Raw genomic sequence first — 21,740 nt, 5'->3', positions numbered from 1 at the left:
GATCCCAAGATGAAGTGGTTTGAACCATCATGAATCAGCATGTGACATGTAGTGTAGCCAAGAACAAACTAAGCACTTCCATGGTAGCCTCAATAAAACATCTACCCACGATCCAACCTACACACAAACATGATACAAGCTATATCCACAAACATAAAGGGATTGGACATCAAACTCACCTCAAGCCCTAGAGTCAAATAGGCACACCCCCGAGCTTGGCAGCTAGCAACACTCCAAGCCATGACCATGTCCCAAGGACTAGTATCCCATACTACTATTCCACATTGTTGACCTAAAAAATGCATTATAAACTTAATAGCTCTTTAAAACACCCCCAAAACATGTAAATTACCTAGAGTTTCATCAAACAATGTGCCGTTCTAGAGAGTATCTATATCTCGTAATCCAAAGCCTAATTTGAGAGAATCCACTCATCTATAAATAGACAAGTTGTCCACCACTCAGCCTTATTCCTTGTCTTTCAAGTTTCAACCGTCACTCCCTCTAGTGGCTGTCCAGCCCATTATGACTATTACCGCATCATCAACAACCCCTAGTACCTTGTCCGCTGATGTTGCCTACTGACTCCAACTGCTGGTGACCAATTTGTGCCCCTCATGATAGGTGCACTTATAGTTCGAGCAGGCCATCCTACTATCCAACCACTTTCAATGTATGCCGCAACTTGTGTTTACTACAATGCAAGCCCAATCAACATTGTCTTTACCTTCATCTACTGTCACCCAACTTCCTATAGTCTTAGATGATTGCCTACCATCACCTAAAAGCGATTACTTGCCACATTTACCAATTCCAACCCCAGAGACTACTGTGTTTTGGTTTTCGGTCTGCTGCCCTTCCACTTTCAACATCATCTATCATGAGGACATGTATTTTTGAAACCTCATTTAACATGTGGATTAATTTTTAATTACATGTTTAAGTAAATGTTGCACATGTGAGGTATAATTGGGGTTAGAGTAAATTTACAAGCCCGGGACCCAACGAAATCATGGGATGTCAATGGCAAAAGTTGCTATAAGTTATGCCACATAGGTACTTAGTGGTATCTGGTGCTAGTTGTTGACCTAGGTCATTCATTTGGCCATAAGTGTCAACTGGTGATACTAGAGAAGTAGTGTTTAATGGTACCTAACACCAATCTAATGGTCAAAGATGGTACAAAGACACTCGGGAATGGAAGTTGCCTAGCCAATTTAAATATTGGCCAGTCAAATTATTTTTCAGGACATCGAAATAATTATTAGATTCATTTTCAGTTTTAAAGACTGAAAATTAATATTTAATTATAAATAAAGCTGAAAAAACCATTTGGGAAGGCTGACACTTGTCAAAAATGCCTATGCAAGACTCAAAAACGTCTTTAGAGGCTGGAGAGAGGCATTATAGTATATTCAGTCTACAAGAGAGAGGGAGAAGATGTTGTTGGTCTGATTTGCAGCCATTGGAGAACCTTCTGAGGCAGCCAGGGGCAAGAGAAGACCAAACAATAATAGGTGAATTTACAAGCTATTGAGACAGGGCAACAATAGTAAATGACTGATTTTCTTTAGTTCTTTGCATCTACAAGCTATTGAGACAAGGCAACAGTAGTAAATGATTGATTTTCTTCAATTCTTTGCGAAGTCTGAATTTTCTCTCTCCTCAGCATTCTCTCTCATCTCTCAACCTTGCTCCAAAGATTACAACATTGAGATTACCATAGGCTGATAAATTTCAGATTTTTCTATGGTAAACCCTAACCTATAGAGCAGGAATTAGGGTTTAGTAGCGACCTCGAGAAGCGTGTTAAAAATTGGAAGATCCAAGACTTTGATTCAATAGGTTTTCAATCAAATTCAAGTGGAAGGACCAGCAAATCAATGAATTTGGGGCCTTTTCCATCTCCATTAGAGCGGTCAAGGCCAATTAACAGTCAAGGGGCAAATCAAATTGAAGACTTGTTGATCATTTTGGACAGCAAGGAGGGTTGGAATACCAAAAGGGATTGGGAGAATCCCATTGTACATCAACTTCTTCTTCAATTAAGTTAAATAAATACCAAAAGAGGCGCCCATTTTGGGACCAACAAGGTGTCCATTGTCCAAGATTGACTTAATTTGCATTTCTCAGTTTTGTAATAAATGTTACTGCTGTAACTAAGTTGTAACCAGGGAATTACCACCCATCCACCACGGATGGAAGGCTGGTTGCATCATCTCAACTCTAATTGGTGATTACAAGACTTGGAATCTGTCTTCGGTAGATGTCGTACATCAATACCTTCCTCATCCACTCCCAAAAGAGTTTTATAATAAATGTTACTGTTGTAACTAAGTTGTAATCAAGGAATTACCACCCATCCACCACGGATGGAAGGCTGGTTACATCATCTCAACTCTAATTGGTGATTACAAGACTTGGGATCTGTCTTCAATGGATGTCATACATCAATACCTTCCTCATCCACTCCCAAAAGAGCCATCAGCTATTAAAAAGCTCTGCCCTTAACCATCTTGTACACTCTTTCCTTCATTTACAACATTCATTCACTTCAGAGTCCTCTATCTCCTCTCTTTGTATTTTACATTTTGCATTTGTGTGTGAGTTACACTTAATGTTTTCATTTACAAAACCTAGCATACCATCTTGTACACTCTTTCCTTCATTTACAACATTCATTCATTCACTTCAGAGCCCTCTTTCTCCTCTGTTTGTATTTTTGCATTTTGCATTTGTGTGTGAGTTACACTTAATGTTTTCGTTTGCAAACCCTAGTATATCCCCACATGGTATCAAAACCGGTGCTCTACTAAAGAGTTACTTTTGGGACTATCATGGATTGCTTGATCTATTCTTGATATACATCACATGCTGATTTACGATCACTCAAAACCACTCCATCTTCGGATTCTCTAATGTTCTCTCAAGTATCTCCCTCACTGGATACTCTATTGAGGTATTGGTCTTGATTTGGAGAACAATACCCTAACTACTAACCTTTCTTTAACTATCACAAATTACTTGGTTTGTTCTTGATTACACTTATAGTTTCCATGTGTTTCGGAAGTAGGACTTTCAGTTACTCCAAGAAACGGAGTTTCGGAGTTTTGACCATTTGATATTTCTGTGGAAACAATGTTTTGAAAATTACCAATAAACTATAATATAAATAATAATACATGTGTTTATGCACACACACACACACACACACACACACACACACACACAAAGCATACTAGAACTGGAGTCACTAAACAATCTTAACTTTTAACACAATAATCCAAGATCCATGATTCACATTGTGCAATTTCACATCATTATTAATTTTATAAGTTGCAATCCAAAATAACTTGTAATATTTTGAAACAAAACAATCATTGTGACATATCACATAAAACCCAAATCAAAAGTGTAACATCATAATACCTGTCATCTAAAAATCAGGACTCAAAACTTAAAAGTCAAGTTTATGAGACTCATGAAAATGTGAACACCAATAGATCATAGTAGATACATGATCATTTTAAAAAAGGCAATCTAAAGAGTCAAGAGTAGATGTCAAAATAATAAGAAATCACAGGCCAACCATGGAAAAAAACATAAGCAAAGGAAAATCAAGCATACGCAAAAGCATCATCTATACCAATGGAGGTGCTATCATCCCAATCCTACTCTAGCTTATCACTATCCACATCAATAGATGAGCTAGAAGCATCAAAAGTCCTTGAATCTCTTGGAACAACTCAAGTGCTAGCTTCATCTATGGCTCTCTGACACTGTGAAGCAATCCTACTACACGTGATATAGCTCGGATCTATCCTCTTCTCATAGACCATGGTGTATATATCGTGCTCCTCTAGTGTCATATCTGGAATATATGAGAGTGAACAATGGAAGAGGGAACACAAACACTTAGAAAAGGAAACTATAAATAGCCAAAGTCCACCAAATCTGATCAACCTACCATAAATGGCCAAAAATTTGGCCAACCCATTGCAAATTACCATAGCCTTGCAATAAATACAGTCTGATTGCATAAGAAAATGCGACAAATGATGACATGGCATCCTAGGCAGTCTGGAGGCAGGTACGTACTAGTAGGAGGTGTAAAACAACTGACAAACATAAGAAAAATGCCTAAATAGGGAAAATGCACATTAAAATGCCAGAGCTCCCATGTCTCTATCAAACTCTGACAAGAGCTCACAAGCGCGAGATGACAACTTAATCACACTGAAATAGATAGGCTAAGACCCCCTCTCATATCTTGTGAGTGTCTGAAGACCCAACAAGCTCATGTGATGAAGCATAAAAGCCTTGGGCAAAGACTTTATGGAGAGATCTGCTACATTGTTCTTAATAGGACAATAGGCCATCATTAACTCAGAATCCATGATCTCCTCTCTCGAACATAGTGACACTGAACCTTGATGTGCTTCGTGCAAGCATGAAATGTCGATTATTTGCCCAAGCAAGGGCACTCCGGTTGTCTGCGTGCAATTTCGTAGCTTCTATCTAAGGAAAGTCAATCTTCACCAACAAAGGACAAAGTGAAACTGCCTCCATAGCTATAGAATAAAGAGCATGATACTCAACCTCTATAATATCTTTCGAGTCCGATCAACCTCCTATGTGTCACTCTCTGTGATAATGAAGTCATCAACATACAAGATGACCAAGACGCACCTGTCCTCCTCAACCTTGTAATAAAGATTGCGATCATGATCTAATCAAATGGAAGCCACTATCCAAGAAAAATCAATCAATCCATTGATACCAAGTCCGAGGAGCTTGCTTCAAGCAATAGAGAATCTTCCACAAACTATAAACATAGTCCTGCTTCCCCTACAAAAGAAAACCCAGAGACTGTGAGACATAAATCTCCTCCTCCAAGATGCCATTCAAAAAGGTTGACTTCACGTCTATCTCATAAATTGATCAATCATAATGAGTGGCTAAAGCCAAGATAGCTTGAATAGTGGACATCCGAGCTATCAGTGCAAAAGTCTCAAAATAATCCAAACTTGCCTGCTGAGAGAATCCCTTAGCAACAAGCCATACCTTATGCTTGTCCAAGGTTCAATTTGCAAAATACTTGGTCTTATAGACCCACCTCACAAAAAATCACCTTCTGCTTCTTTGGGGGCAAGGAACCAACTCCCAAGTTTGGTTCTGCTCGATAGAATTCAGCTCAACATGCATACCACTGCACCAAACTGTTGGGATAAAGGTCCTTTATTTACCTTGATGTATTGTGCACGTGTATTATTTAGTTGTACATATGAATGCACCCTTATGTGCCCTAAGTATGAATACTTTTTATTCTTTGAGTACCAACACATTATTGGTACACCCGAATCATATCGTACTCTCTCCCTCTCTCTCTATTGCTCACACTCACCTGCTCACTCCTCCAACTGCATCACTCTCTCTCAACAACTGGTATCAGAGCACAGGTTGTGCACACTTCCTAAATCAGACTAGCTGATGGCACGGACTACTTCACAAGTCAGGTGTGACCTGATGAGACCAACTGAAGAGGCTAATGGCAGGTAGAAGACGTGACAAGAGCTGGGCGATGGCAAGTCGACGGGAGGATTGCCGCAAACTCTTAGTCTAGGTGATACGCAAACAGGTCACAACCAACACAGACAGGTTGACGCACGGACCTGGCAACAAGGACCAGGCGACAAGTACTGCTCGCAGGACGGAGTCAGCCGTCAAACCTAACAGGTCAACGGGCCTCCCCCCCCCCCCCCCCCCGCAAGGTCTTTTTTTTTCAAAAATTCCAGCAAGAGCAAAGGAAAAGAAAAGAGTAATATTACTTGCTATTAGTGTGGTCAAAAGGGCCACAAGAAGCCTGATTGCAAGTACTACAAGAAGGAACAAGAGAGAAAGCAGAATGCAGGAAACAAATAGAAGAAAGAGGATAAGACAGTGTTAGCAGAGTATTTGTCAGCTCATGTGTGAGTCTGAGCTTGATCTGGGCTGGGCATTTTTTTTCGGTATTTTAGGTATTTTTCTAGTGTGGCATTTTATGCCATTGGGGCATTTTATGCACCAGTCGGCCAGCATTAAATGCTGTCCGACCAGCATTATTGCTCCCCACTTTTTCAGCCTATTTATACTCAGTGGCTCCTCCTCAGTCAGTCACTTCATCTTCACCATCTGCAGACTCTGTGGAGAGAGGAGCCAGTGCCAGTACTGGGCCCACGCAGCCAGTGACTCACTGTTGTATGCGACTGTCTCGTGTTCAGATATATGGATTCCATTTCCCGTGCATACATCTGAGTTCTCATCTGTATCGTGTTCTTTCTTTTCTCTTTTTGTCTTGTGTTTCAGCAGTTTATTTCAGCACATGTTTATGCTTTCACCGCTGCTCCACTTCTGACATGGTATCAGTTTTCAGGATTTGTGTTTCTGTTGTGTTTTCTTGCTGATTTCAGGACTGTTTTGTACCCCTGCTGATCAGACGACTGCTGTCGCAGCCAGGTGACCTGTTTTGGGGCTGTTTTCAGCCTGCGTTTTTTGCAGTTTTGCCATCGCCTGCTGCCTCCGCACCCTCTGCTGCCTACGCACCCTCTGCTGCCTGCGTTTTTCATCTACAGCTGCTGGCGACAGTTTTCTACCTGTTTTTCTCCAGTTTACAGCCTGCGTTTTGCTGATTCAGCATCTCTCGTGGCTGGGTGGCTGTTCCTTTAGGCCGTTTTCTCTGTTTTTGGCAGTTTTTGACTTCTATTGATCAGATTTTGGGTTCTATTGCATGTGAACTCTCTTTTTCTGTAGTCTGTGCTTGTGTTTTGGCTGTGTTTCCTCTCTAAATTCCATCTCTTCTCTACTTCTCTTCTTCTCCTCTCCATATGGCTCCTCCGTGCACTTCCCCTGATGATAAGTTGCATGAGACATCCTTGAGATTACAGGGGCGGCTTCCGGCACATTATGGAGGTGAGGCTTATGTAGCTTCAGAGAGGGGTGACGGAAAGAAGTCGAAGGCCCACTGTTACCACTGTGGCAAGAAGGGACATTTGCGGAAGGACTGCAAGAAGTTAGCGGCTTCCAGGAAGAAGGAGCAGAAGACGAAGCGGGATGCTGACTCTACCGATGAGTCCTCTCCTTCATCAGACTCCGACTCCGATCCTCCGACCAAGGTGAAGTCCAAGGCACGGAAGGGATCCTCTTCTTCGGATCGTGGGAAGGGCTTAGTGGCCCCTTCCTCGGCTGCTTTCTAGTGGTGGTGATGAGGTCATCCCTCACGACTCTCTTGTGCCAGAGAGGGAGTGTGAGCGGGTGTTCAGATGGGGCAGCCGCGCCTCATCTATATTTTTATACAGGTGCACAGGTTCCAGAGAGGGACGTCCCTGACGCATCGACTTCAGTCTGGCGGAATCAAATCCTGGAGCTGGGATTGACATCCAGGTTCATACTGAGCTGGTTATCTGACAGAGAGAGGGAGGCTTTCGTCTGGAGCTCACATGAGGGGACACTTTGGCGGTTTGGCCAAAGGCAGGGAATCCATGGTCACCTATGTTCAGAGGCATTTTTGACAGGATGGTCTTGTATGCTACTACGAGACATTAGTGATGGACACACAGACATGCTATGATCTTCTCTATTTTCAGGTGTTTGGTACGATCGACATCGACATCAGGTTCTCTTCGAAGCACCTTGGTGGTGGCTTGATCACCCACTGCTTGGGTATCCATGGTTCTACTTGGTGGTTCTATGTTGTATAGTTTCTGATCCCTTTTCATTTTACTATTGTATTGTATCAGATCACTCATGATCTGAGAGAGGGTGTTAGCAGAGTATTTGTCAGCTCATGTGTGAGTCTGAGCTTGATCTGGGCTGGGCATTTTTATTCGGTATTTTAGGTATTTTTCTGGTGTGGCATTTTATGCCATTGGGGCATTTTATGCACCAATCGGCCAGCATTAGATGCTGTCCGACCAGCATTATTGCTCCCCACTTTTTCAGCCTATTTATACTCAGTGGCTCCTCCTCAGTCAGTCACTTCATCTTCACCATCTGCAGACTCTGTGGAGAGAGGAGCCAGTGCCAGTGCCCACGCAGCCAGTGACTCACTGTTGTATGCGACTGTCTCGTGTTCAGATATATGGATTCCATTTCCCGTGCATACATCTGAGTTCTCATCTGTATCGTGTTCTTTCTTTTCTCTTTTTGTCTTGTGTTTCAGCAGTTTATTTCAGCACATGTTTATGCTTTCACCGCTGCTCCACTTCTGACAGACAGATGTATCTAAGGCAACCAAAGGCAAGGAAAAGAACAATCTGGCCTCCAGTGTAGTCATAGAGGAGCTCTCGGACGTAGAGGCTGATGTATTATGTGTTGTCAATTATAATACCCTTGTATGTCACATACAGGATATGAAGATTACCAAGGCTGATGTGATTGATACACTTTCGTCAATTGATGATGGTGTCACTCAGACTTGGATTGTAGACTTTGGTGCCTCCTTCCATGTAACTCCTTGCTTGAAGTGTTTCACTATGTTCAATGCAGGTAGTTATGGAAAAGTATATCTTGGAAATGACCATGCTTGCAGCATTGATGGGATTGACACTATACACTTTTCTTTGGATAATGGGCAAGAGCTTGTATTGAAAGAAGTCAAATATGTGCTTGGCATCAAGAAGAGTTTACTATTTGTTGGTCAGCTTGACTTGCATGGTTACACTATATTGTTTGGTGGTGGTTTGTGGAAATTGAAAAAGGGTTCTATGCTGATTGCAAAAGGAACCAAGAAGGGCACTTTGTATTGTTTGCACTATAAAGCTTTGAATGGCAAGTTTCTTGCAGTTGCTGAAGTTGACTGTTATCTGGAGTTGTGGCACAAGAGATTAGGGCATACGAGCCAAAAAGGACTTGATGTCCTTAGCTCTTTGAAGAGGGCTGATGGAAAAGGCTCTAAACTTGATTTTTGTAATGATTGTCATTTTGAAAAGCAAATGAAAATTTCCATTTACTTTGGTGTCTCCCGTAAGTCCAATGTCTTGGACTTAGTGCATTCTAATATATGTAGTATGCCGGTGAAATCGTTGTGGGCGGTGCTATATATTTTGTCTCTTTTATTGATGATTGTTTCAGGAAGATTTGGGTTTATCTGTTGAAAAAGAAAAATAAAGTGTTTGTTGTTTTTAAAACTTTTCATGCATTTGTGACCACTCAGACAGGTAGAAAGCTGAAATGCTTGAAAACTGATAATGGGGGTGAGTTCACATCTACCGAGTTTTAAGTCTTTTTATGACTTGCATGGAATCAAGAGGGAGCTTACAACTCCTTACAACCCTTCTTCAAATGGGGTGGCTGAAAGATACAATAGGACTTTGTATGAAAGAGTGAGATGCATGCTGTCCACTCGTAATCTCCCTCATGAATTTTGGGGAGAGGCACTTAAAACCGCGGTTCATATTTGCAACCGCTCTCCAAACACGTCCTTAAGTAATGGCATTCTTGAGGAGGTTTGATCTGGCAAATCGGCCTCATAGGACCATTTACAGATATTCGGTTGGATGCTTTTGTGCATGTTAGAGATGAGCTGAGGAGCAAACTTGACCCGAAATCCACCAAAGGCATTTTCATGGACCATGGTGATGAGGGTGAATTTAGATATAGAGTGTGGTTACCACAGTCCGAGAAAATTGTTCGCAGTTGTAATGTTTTGTTTAATGAGGCAAAGTTGCTGAAGAGTACTTTAGCCTCTAATGAAGACATGAAAAAGCCACCTATTACTTCAAATGATGAGCCTCATGATGCTGTACCACAAGCTGAAACTGATGATCAGCTGGTTATTTTTGATGCTGTACCCAAGTACAAGGCAAGACTGGTTACCAAAGGATATGCACAGAAGGAAGGGATTGACTTCCAAGAGGTCTTCTCACCTATTGTGAAGATGACCATTCTACGTGTGCTTTTTGCTCTCACTGTTGTATTGGACTTGGAGCTGTACCAAATGGATGTGAAAACAACTTTTCTGCATAGTGACATTGATGAGGAAACCTACATGAAACAGCCCAAGGGTTTTGTAGTTCTTGGAAAAGAGCAGTTGGTGTGTAAACAAAAACGCGGCTTATATGGGCTGAAGCAAGCACCACGGCAGTGGTACAAAAAGTTTGACACTTTTATGCTCTCTCATGGGTTTACATGCAGATCATTGTTTGTACATGAAAAAGAATATAGATAGCAACCCCATCATACTTGTTTTGTATGTGGATGATATGTTGCTAGTTGGGAAAAGAAAGACTAGATTGGATACTCTCAAAGATCAGTTGAAATCGGTTTTCTCCATGAAAGATTTGGGGAATGCAAAGCATATATTGGGCATGAGGATTCGCAAGGATAGAACGCAGATATTGTTGTTCTTATCTCAAGAGAAGTACATTGAAAAGGTACTGGGCAGATTTAACATGGCTGAAGGTAAGCCTCTTCGAGTGCCCTTACCTCCATATCTTAAGCTTAGTAAAGCCAACAGCCTGAAAGATGACATGGAAACCAATGCTATGAAGGGAGTCCCTTATGCATCAACTTGTGGCTCTCTTATGTATGCTATGGTTGCTACTCGTCCAAACATTGCTCATGCAATGGGAGTTATCAACAGGTTTATGTCAAATCCTAGCAAAACACATTGGGAGGCTGTCAAGTGTATTCTTCGATGCCTAAAGGATACACAAAGAAAGTGTATTTGCAATGGGCAAGGTGCACTTAGTCTGCAGGGTTATTGTGATGCAGACATGGTAGGTGACTTGGACACTCACAGGTCCACTAGTGGGTATGTCTTTACAATTGCTGGTGGGGCCGTTTCTTGGTGCTCCAAGTTGCAGAACATCGTAACACTAAGTACTGCTGAAGCTGAATACGTATCAACTACTCAAACTTCTAAGGAAGCTATATGGTTGAGCACACTTGCAGAGGATCTCGACATGTCAATGAGTACTCCAATGTTGGGATGTGATAGCCAGAGTGCTATGTATCTGGCTAAGAATGCCATGTATCATTCATCGCACAAAGCATATAGATGTGCAATATCACTTTATCGGACAGATTCTGGAAGATGGTCTAATCACATTGATTAAGATCAAAACATAGGACAACCCTGCAAATGTTCTCACTAAAAGTCTAACCAAGGCTTTAAGTGGGAGGTTGTTGGGATAAAGGTCCTCTATTTACCTCCGTGTATTGTATACGTGTATTATTTAGTTGTACATGTGAATGCACCCCTATGTGCCCTAAGTATAAATACATTTTATTCTTTGAGTACCAACACATTGTTGATACACCTAAATCAAGTCGTACTCTCTCTCTCTCTCTCTCTCTCTCTCTCTCTCTCTCTCTCTCTCTCTCTCTCACACACCTGCTCGCTCCTCCAACTGTGGAACACACTCTCTCAACACAAACATCTTGTGCAAGAGCCTCATCAATTGTAGTAGAATCATGGTCCTAAAGAATCCGTGACATAAGAGCATAGTTCACATAGAGTAAACTATCCCATTGGGCCTAAAGCCTAGCTGACCTACATGGGCCAAAGGCATCTCAAAGAGCTGAGTAATCCCCGAATCCTACATGAGCCTTTAATACCACTAAGGATGGTAAGAGGCTCAGCCTACTATGAAGGAGACCAAGAGGCCTCTAGTCTCTATAAAGCACCTATCTGTGGAAGGGACTCCCTCTTACTAAGGGAAGGTAGATCCTTCTCATCTAATAAAGAAAGCTCCCCCTTTGACGGTACAATCCCTCCACAGGAAACCTGCTTGATGACAAAGAACTAGATGAAGGAGCCATTGAGAGAGGAAGGGGAGAAGGTGAGAGAGAAGGAAAAGGAGTCACAAGCGAAGAAGGGGTGCCAAGGGGTAACCTAGAAAGAAGAAGGTGTGCCAAGGGATAACATGGAAGGAAGGGGAGGGTTTGATGGGGTGGGGTGTCACTCAATGACAGTCCCGGAGTCCATTCGAATGTCCAAGGACGTAACACTTTTCCCCTTATGAACAATTGTTACCCTTAATAATATCGCTAGGAATGAACTAGGGAGAACAACTCTTCATTAAACATACTGACTCTTGAGTAGCCTCAATCTCTGAGCAGTTCTTCCATAATACGGTCGGATTGTTGAATCCTATGTTTAAGAACCACTTTGAGTTTGAGTGGAACGTATCGAGTTGTGTCCTCCAGCTACAAGACTTAATCAAAACTATAAGCGTCCTCCAAACTATTAGTGTCCTCCAGCTACAAGACTTCCTCAATCCAAACTATTAGTTCACCCTATCCCAATCGTTCCTTTAAATGACTCATCTTGAACATAGGATGAAGTCAAATATCCAAAGGTAAGTCGAGCTTGTAAGATACACTACTTATCTTCTTAGAAATCTGGAAAGTAGTCTAGAAGCAATCACAATACCTTGAAGATAACTTATAGCGCTTGTGAGTAGTTATTGAAGTTACAAGTTCCTTAGCCTCCCCAGTTGGGGCCTGCTACCGGTTACACATTGGCAATTTAAAGCTCAAATGTAGCATGCATTACAGGAGGAAGAAATTGAATGAGCACGAGCAAATTAAGGACCCAAATGAAGCAAACTACCTGTTGCGGCCGCCCAAGAGGAGCTTGAGATTGGGGCAGGCCTTCAACAGGGCTCGGGCTGTGGACCCACCGACGCGACCAGTGGCGCCCAGGATGAGGACCGTGGCAGTCAAAGACGAAGAAGGAGAAGAGACAGCAGCAGCAGCCGATGATGATGATGATGGCACAGACGACGACGATGAAGGGGACTCTGTAGAAGAGGAAACAGACGTTGAACAGACAGTAGGTAACCGCAGAAGAGTGGGATATGGCGGGGCAGGCTTGGAAGAGGACGCGAAGTTCCTCTCGCAAGCAGGAAAGAAGGATGAGGGCAAGAAGGATTTTTGATGCACAGACGATATCATCTTTCCTTCCTTCCTTCCTTCCTTCTTCCTGTACTCCCCTCTTCTTCTCCTCTTCCTGCTGCTGCAATCCTGATTACTCGTATGCGTGTCACCTTATTTTGCCATATCCATAGTCTCTTACAATTTTGTATTATATAATTCACAAATGAATTTTACTACAAATTTTGTATTGAATATTCAAAGACGAACGGTGACCACCCAACCTAATATTTCACTCGTGGGCTACTACAAAAAGCTTTAGACAAAAGGGTCCACAACAGCGTGCCCCTAACATTTCACTCATGGCTGCTACTAAAAGCTTTAGACAAAAGGGCCCACAACAGTGTGCCCCTAACTGCGCCTAAGTGCCGTCCGTTTCACTAGCTAGAGTTCAATAAGTTGAAGTAACCTAGGCATAGCTATAGTGCTTTGACTTTCATTGCCAAATTAGGGACTCTATGAGGCTGTGTAAGGATGTCTAAAAATGGATGTAACTTCCTCATCTTGATAGCCACATTGAGGGAGAAACTTGCACTTTTCTCCTTCTTCTATCATGTGAGAGAGAGAGAGAGAGAGAGATGCACACACACAGAGAAAAGATCAGCCATGCTGGGGATGAGGCCCTATCGCTAGAGCTTGTAGTGTTGCTTCTGCAAGAGATCAAGAGATCAGTCCCAGGGGAGAGGATGCTCTAGTTGAATGTTATAAGGTGATCATACACTACTTTGGAATCAACCCTAACCTTGCTAACAAGATTCACATTCCAAGGTGCCAAAATCTAAAACATTGAAGTGGACCTTATCAAAGGGGATCTTGCACAAAGACACACACAAAGCAAGAGAGAGAGAGAGAGAGAGAGAGAGAGAGAGAGAGAGAGAGCCTTCAACCAAGAGTCATTGAGGGGGCATGGGAGAGAGAGAGAGAGAGATTCTTTTGTTGTGTTCGACCAGGATAACTACAATATTTTAATAGAACTTTTGATGATGCACTTTTTAGAGAAGCGGCAATATGGGGAGAGAGAGAGAGAGAGAGAGAGAGAGAGAGAGAGAGAGGGATGTGCTCCAACTGGTACAATTATTAGTTTGGCAAGGTATGTGTGGCTATCTTAATAAGTCTTTCACCACACCTAGTGAAGTCATTAACCTAGGCATTGCATGGTTCTAACTAGGCATGTGGTGGCTCTAGAGTACAAGCTCATGATGTTGAACATTATAGGGAAAACAAGGTAAAGTCTTTTCCCACATGGGAGAATTTCTAACCTTCTTGTGTAGGGTACTGGAGCCACTGGCTCATGTGACATGAAGAAATTGTTCCTTTCAAAAAGGTCATACATTTCTTTCGTGGTCGTGATGATCACAAGGACACTAGAAGGTCAAATTCAGAAATATCCAAATAAAGCAACACTACTTTAAGAAAAAGGATCATTCCTCTTTCACATTTATATAAATGATAATCTAAATCTGTAAAGCATTCTTCTCTACATGTTGTTTAAAGATGAGCTTGCTAGGAAGAGAAATGCCTCATAATGTGAAGCTTAAATGGTTCATGTCTCCAATTTCACCATTTTCAATGTGTGCAAAACCTAAACAATGATGACGAGTTGGATGAAATTTTACATAGATATATTTTTGCATTGTCATGTGCTTGGCACATGATGCCCACACATTAGTATGCTTGACATGTCTAGAGAGGTGAGCCTTGCCTAATATTGAGAATGTTTCTCCTAGTGCAATGGAAGAACTAGGCCGATAGAGGGGACATGCAAACCAACTAGAGGCTTCTGCAACAATCTTCAACCAATTGAAATGCATACACTATTGGGGTTTAAGGTGTGTCTTCGTGGGGGTGCTACTCTCTTGGATCTTCCTCTACTATAGTGGTTATATGGTATTCCTTTGCTTGAAAAGTTAGGATCTAGGGTAAAGTCATTAAGGGTAACTAATGAGGAGCAGTTAAGCGTGTGTTCATGCAGTATATTTTAGCTACATTATTTTGTTAAGTCTTTTTAAATTCATTGTCTTGTTTCTCAGGTGTTTTTTAATAGCTTTTTTAAATCATATACCTATATGGTCTCAATCATTCAATAGGATAGTCTTTTAATCATTACTTCTACATATAGCACAATCATTTAACCATCATGCACATAAAGATTTTATTTTGTACTCTTATTTATGTCATTTTCATATAATGCTTTTTAGAAAATCTCTTTAATTTTCATAGCATACTAATTTCTCAATTTTCTATGAGAACTCTTATTCACATGACACCCTTAGCTTTTTATTTCCCTCTCTCTGTACATGGTAAGAACATAGACAATCTTTGACTTTCGTCGTGATGGGGCTAGGGACCATGGCAAAAATTTCACACATAAAAACATAATACAATCCATATTATATCTAGTGTGTTGATAGTTGCCTTATAGTAAATTAGTAAATAGTGGATGGAAAAGGATTATTACAAATATAACTCCTTGCTCAATCATCACGAAGTAGTAAGACTCTCAAGACTTTACAAGGTAAGAGATAGATATTGTTGATTAGCCATTGGATGAGGAAACAATAAGGTTGGTATTGGTAAGGGAAGTACTAAAAGGAAATGTGTATGGATAACCCTTTGTAGTCATGGAAATCAAGTCCTACTTGTGGTGCAATATAAGAGTTGAAGGTCAAGATAAACAAGTATTGTATTAAATTGAGTCTGATGAGGTTATGACAAGTTAATTAGAACCATGTTTTGGAAACAAATATGAGTTGTATTTAGAATGGCTATATTCTGGCACATGAAGGAACTTGATGTTTGCACAATGTACCAACATGGGTACATGAATTGAATGACATAGGTGTGGTTCATGAAAACTTGAATTGGTTGATATGGTTATTACTTGAGAATAACATCATTTGATATACTTCAAGCATGTAAAAATAATTTCAAGGGCAATACACAAGTAGTTAAATGCTAATCTGGCCTTTAATGAGAGTTTACACATTATAGCCAACAAAGAGAAACATCACATTCAAGCCTATCTTAAATCCTTTAATATGCTAGCATTTTGTATGTGAAACGCCAGGCCGCTTTGCTGCTCGAAGCGGCAAGTGAATTTGCCATGTATGGCAACTTTGCTCAACAATCCATTTCTCATGTTTCTCTCTCCTCTTTTCCCTCTCTGTTTATAATTTTTTTCTTCACTCTCTTTCTATCTCTCCCCCTCCCTCCCACCCAATTCCCTATGTCTAATTCTCTCTCTCTCTCTCTCTCTCTCTCTCTCTCTCTCTCTCTCTCTCTCTCTCTCTCTCCCCTTTTTTCTCTCCCTACTCTCTCTCTCTCCCCTTCTATTATCCCCCCTTTCTCCTCTCTTTTCCTTCTCTCTCCCTCTCCTTTTTTTCCTTTTTTTGTTCTTCTTCTCTCTCTCTTTATTCTCTTTTTAACATTTTTATTCTCTCTCCCTCTCTCTCTTTTGAATTTTATCTTTCCTCTCTCTTTTATTCTCTCTGTGTGTGTTTATATTCTCTCTTCTTCTCTCCTTTTCTTCTCTTTTTGCTTTTCTCCCCTCTCTCTCTCTCTCTTTTCTCTTTTCCTTCTCTCTTTCTTCTCTATTTTTTCTTCTCTCGCTCTTTAAATTTTATCTTTCCTCTCTCTATAATTCTTTCTCCATGTTCCCTCTCTCTCTCTCTCTTTCTCCTCCTCCTCCTCCTACTTTCACTTCCTTTCCTCTCCTCAGTCTCTCTTAAAGTACGTAAATTTTATCTTTTCCCAATATATAATTCTCTCTCTTTTCTCCTCCCTCTCTCTCCTTTTATTCTCTCTCTCTCTCCGCCCCCTTTTCTTCTCCTCCCCTTTCTCCTAATTTTCCTTTTTTTCTCCTCTCTCCCTCTCTCTTTTAAATTTTCTCTTCTCTCTCTCTCTCTCCTCTCTCCCTTCCCCCTCTCTCAAAAAATATTTAAATAAAAAAATGTTTTGATCTTTCCTCTTTCCCCCATCTCTCTTCCTCTTTTCCTCTTTCTTCTTATTCTTCTCGCTCTCTTTCTCTCTCCACTTTTCTTCTCTCTCTACCCCCTCTTCTCTCTCCCTCTCCTCTTTTTTCCTTTTTCTTCTTCTTCTCTCTCTCTCTTCCTTCTCTCTTTAAAATTTTTTATTTTCTCATTCTTTTAAATTTGATTTATCCTCTCTCTATAATTCTCTTTCTTTGTGTTCAAATTTCCTCTTTTTATTATTCTTTTTTTTCTCTCCTTTTCTTCTCTCCCCGCTTTTCTTCTCTCTGTCTCTCTCCTCTCTTTTAAATTTTATATTTTCTCTCTCTATAATTCTCTTTCTCTCTGTTTCCTCTCTCTCCTCTTCTTTCTTTTTTGCTCTCTTTGTATCTTTCTCTCGGTATCTCTCTCTCTCTCGCCTTATATTTCTTTTCCTCTCTCTTTCTCTTTCAATTTTTTTTCTTTTGCTCTCTTTTTTCTCTATATATTTTTTCTTATGTCTCTATTATCCATTTCCTCTCTTTCCCTTTCTCTCCCCTTATTTCTCTCGCTTTCAAATTATATATTTCCTCTCTATAAAAAAGGCTTCAATTAAAAAAGACTATTTTCTTTCTTCTTTCCCCCTCTCTCAGTATTTTTCCCTTTCTTATTCTTCTTTTTTAATCCTCCTCCTTATTATTATTATTATTATTATTATTCTCCTCCTCCTCTCTCTCTCTCTCTCTCTCTCTCTCTCTCTCTCTCTCTCTCTCTCTCTGTGTGTGTGTGCTAACTACTCTTAAACGAACAATGTGGAAAATTCAAAAATTCTAAAGCAGAAGACAAGGCTAAGGCAAAAGTGAAACGGAAGATGAAGACACACCAATAAAAAATGGAAACACAAGAAGCACAGAAATGTCCTAAATCAAGGAGAAAGGCGCACAAGAAAAAACGCAAGCCAATACTTTTGTAAAAGAGCGCAAGGCACATCATGATTTATTTTGAGAGCATCGGGCTCTCACCCGTGCAAATTGTAAATGTAGATGGGTGGTAAGAAGGAAGCTAGGAAGATAGTAGAACAATGGAAAAAAGGGCCTAGGCCATGGCCAGTCATGTAAAAAGGGGATGGATGCCCATGGGATTTTAGGGCATGTATATAAAATTCAAAAAGTGAATGAGAGCTCATTCTTTGGCGTGTGGCAAAGTGGACTCTTCTTATTCTCTTATTCTCTTCTCTTGCTTGCTTGCTTGTGAGTGCTTGAGGGAGGAAGTGTGAGTGAGTGAGGGAGTGAGTGTGTGAGGGTGAGGGATCTTGGAGGTGAAGCCCTCCACCATCTCCTCTCTTATTCTTCTCTTCTCTTTTCTCATCTTGCGTGTGGCTATGTGGAGGATGGAGCTTGGAGGAAGAGGCTTGAGGATGCTTGAGCTTGCATCATGAATCTTGGAGCTATCGGAGTGCTTGAGAGAGGAAGCAACTCAATCGGGCATCGAGATAAGCTCATTACACTCGTAGAGAGGGATAGTGTCTAGACTATGTGAGAGGTAGCCATTAGTGCTTGCTTGAAACATTTGAACAATAAGCAGTGCGTGGGTCTTGGTGGTTGAGAGTGAGCTCACCTCTACATTTTGGTTTTGTTGCTGAGACAATGGATTCAAGCTTGAGCCCTTGCATGTTTCAAATCGAGTATCAAAGTAAGGGTTTCATCCCCGAACTGGAGCTTGAGATAGATAGGAGGTTTTGGGTTTTTAATCTGTGCTACAAGTTAGTATTTTTTGTTTTTTATGATTAGTTGAGTAGGAGAAATCATTTTAGTACTTTGCTTTTGATTTTAGTTGCATTTAGAGTAGGATAGGAGGGAAAAATCAGAGTGGAAAGCTTAGGGTTCGCTACTATAAAACGGGCATGAACATGGCACTAACGGGAAAAAAAGAGTCCTTAGATGTGTCGGGGTAGCAAGGGGAGTGATCGGGAAGGCTAAGGTGGTACTTAGCAAGGGTTTAAGGTCCTTGGCTACTAGAGAGAGAGAGAGAGAGAGAGAGAGAGAGAGAGAGAGAGAGAGAGAGAGAGAGAGAGAGAGAGAGAGAGAGAGAGAGAGAGAGAGAGAGAGAGAGAGAGAGAGAGAGAGAGAGAGATTGCAGGTCACGAGTCCACATCGGATCGATCGGAACATGTCAAAGTTTTCTGCGAGATTCAGGTATCGGATGCCCTTGGCCTATACCCTTGCTTGATTTTTGGAGGTTCTTGGAGGTAGTGGCAGCATTAGAGTGGAGATTTTTAGTAAATCGTAATCAATACGCATTTTCGACCAGTGGAATCAAATGCTCTTCCCAGTGTCCGATTCCGTGAAATTGGACGCTCGGACCAAAGACCTTGTCCGATTCCAAGAATCGAACACATAGAATTGGACACACAATTTTTGTCTGATTCTGAGAATTGAACGAGAAGAAATTGGACACACCACTTTGTTCAATCGGATGCTTGACCCGTCAGATCGCAATAATCAGACCATAGAATCGGACCTAGTGACTTGTTTGATCAGATATACATTCGAATTGGACTAAGCACCCCTATCCGATTTCAAGAATCAGACATATCCCAATCGGATCAATCCACACCATCCAATCGAATACACCTTTTCAATTGTGACAATCGGACCTGACCCTGTTCGATTCCTAGAATTGGACACTGCTAAATCGGACACAGCCTGAGAAAGAAAATCTAGAAATTTGACAAACCCCGGCCAACGAGAAGCGTGACCCGCGTCGGAAGAACCTACGGAATGCCTCATACATAGTTATAGACCTAGAAATAGTCTAGAATCATGCAGTAGTGTGTTTCCACAAGCTTGGCGTGTCTGGTGTGGTGGGCTGGTTGTAAGACCCCAACTTGACCCTGAACGAGCAGAACAGAATAGCACAGCAAAAACCCTATAAGCCGGCAAGGATAGCTAGAAACAGAATACACAACCCTATCAAGCCAACCCATAGACAAGAGCGCTAGAGTTGCTTAGACACTTTGTTTTCTCACTCACTTTGATTTTTAGCCTCAGGTAAGTTACTCATGAATATATATATGTGTGCATCACGTGGGTTCAAAACAAGGCATTTTTAAAATACCATTTTTATACATTTTTTACAAATAGAAGGGTGTAATATAAAGGGGTTATTTATAGATTGAATAGAAAAGGGCTATGTTTCATTTAAGAAAAATTCACAGATAAGGATACACACGCATAGAGTGAGGGTGAGTTGAGGACTAGTTGCAATTAACAAGGAACTCATTTAGACATAAAACCTTGAAGGAATACCAGTAAGAGAAGATCCCAAGATATAGAAGGGTGATCGAATCCCCAAAAGTAGGACCAAGCGAAGAACACAGCTAAAAAGCCAGACACAACAAGGACAGACACTATCATGGAAGTGAATCTACATGGCCTCATCAACTTGATTGACAACTTGGCAGAGCGTGAAGTCTTGGACATGGATAGCTCAGGCTATAGAAGCAACAAAGAACTTGACCTAGGAGATTTTCCTGAGGCTGACCTAGTAGTTAGTGAACAAATACGATGCTCAAACACGACTAAAACACCGTGGTAGACCTGTAGAGGACATCATGGCAGATCTTGAGGTGGAGAGGAAGTTGGTACGTAGGGCTTTGCAAGGCCTAGCCACGTACAACCAGGATCAGCAAACTAGGCGCTTGCACCAAAGCATGGAAATGCAAGAGATCGAGAGAGTGCTAGCCCTAGCAGGCAGAAATCGATCAGAGAGCGAGAGAGTTCTAGAAGGAGACCTCTTATTGAGCGAGCTTCTGGTGAAGCGGCTACTAGACAACGCGAAAGTAGAGCAAAGGGATGCAGCATTAGCAACATCGCTACTAGTGGGGTTAAGAGTCAACCAAGGCTCTAAGAGCCAATAAAAAATTCATGTGGTGGTGAAGCAGATGGACAACTACCAAGCAAACAACATCCCGTACAGCTTTATGGAGCAGTTCGAGCAGGTCTGCAAGGCCAATGGCCTCACTGATCCTACTCAATGCTCCCAAGGTTTTGGATTGTGCTTAGGTGACAAGGACCGGACCTGGTACATGAGTTTGGATGTTGCAGAGTGTGCCAATTTCAATGGCTTGAAAAATCTATTCATTAAGAGATTTTTTGAACCTGGGTATTGTGATAAGTTGTTAGTGTGACTCATAAACATCAAGCAGAGAGAGAAAGAGGATATTCGAGATTATGTGACCCATGTGAGGAGCCTCTTCAAGAGAATCCCTATTGGCGAGAGACCAACCGAAAGAGCGGTATCCACGGTATTCATCAATGGAAAGTTTAATGGAAAACCCAGTACAATATATAAAAATCCTCCGTGTTTACTTCAAAAGCTCCTAACCACTAGATATTGTGTTCAGATTGAATATTAAATAACATTGAATCATTGCAATGACTTGATGAAAGTGCTTTATTCATTATAATAGAGATCCTTTCTAATTTTTTACCCATCAAAATCTCATTTTCATCAAGTTTAATCACAAAGTTGGATACTCCTTGTGCATTTTCTAAAGACAAATCATAGAATTTGATCATCAAACATTACAGGATAGGCAGATCAAAGAAACTATTGTTAAATTTGTTATAGACAACCTATTTCTTCTTGCTCTTAAAGTTTACCTTGGTATGGAAAAGCTCACCCAAAACTTCCATCACCTTGCCATTGACTCTTTATCTAATAGTCTGCACCATAGATGGCATTAGAAGTAAACATTCATATATCACCCTATTTCATATTTGATTGCATTACTTGGAAAATCTGTATATATGCATCCTAACTAATACTAATATTATCCAAAATCTTTTACATCAGCTCAGAATCCAAAAAATGATG

The 21,740-nt window shown here is 41.1% G+C and overlaps 1 protein-coding gene across 5 annotated transcripts in view; it reads right to left on the bottom strand.

Moving 5' to 3' along the window:
* Positions 1–13,039, bottom strand: part of LOC148018168 (Saccharopine dehydrogenase) — a 105,419-nt gene extending 92,380 nt beyond the window's left edge. For 3 of the 5 annotated variants that reach the window (XM_087661689.1, XM_087661688.1, XM_087661690.1), the window contains exon 1: positions 12,593–13,038. In XM_087661689.1, coding sequence (XP_087517815.1) covers positions 12,593–12,936 — 344 coding nt within the window. In that variant the 5' untranslated portion in view covers positions 12,937–13,038. Of the gene's footprint in view, positions 1–12,592 lie in introns of all 5 variants that reach the window. The other 2 variants (XM_087661687.1, XM_087661691.1) reach the window with 2 other exon arrangements.
* Between the last annotated feature and the right edge of the window lie 8,701 nt (positions 13,040–21,740).

The sequence above is a fragment of the Lygodium microphyllum genome, chromosome 21 (assembly GCF_053477565.2).
Source record: "Lygodium microphyllum isolate KBCC chromosome 21, Lygodium_microphyllum_v1.1.10, whole genome shotgun sequence".
NCBI classification, from domain to species: domain Eukaryota; kingdom Viridiplantae; phylum Streptophyta; class Polypodiopsida; order Schizaeales; family Lygodiaceae; genus Lygodium; species Lygodium microphyllum.
Note: the sequence above shows the minus strand (reverse complement) of the source record. Positions and strands in the feature narration are given on the sequence as shown.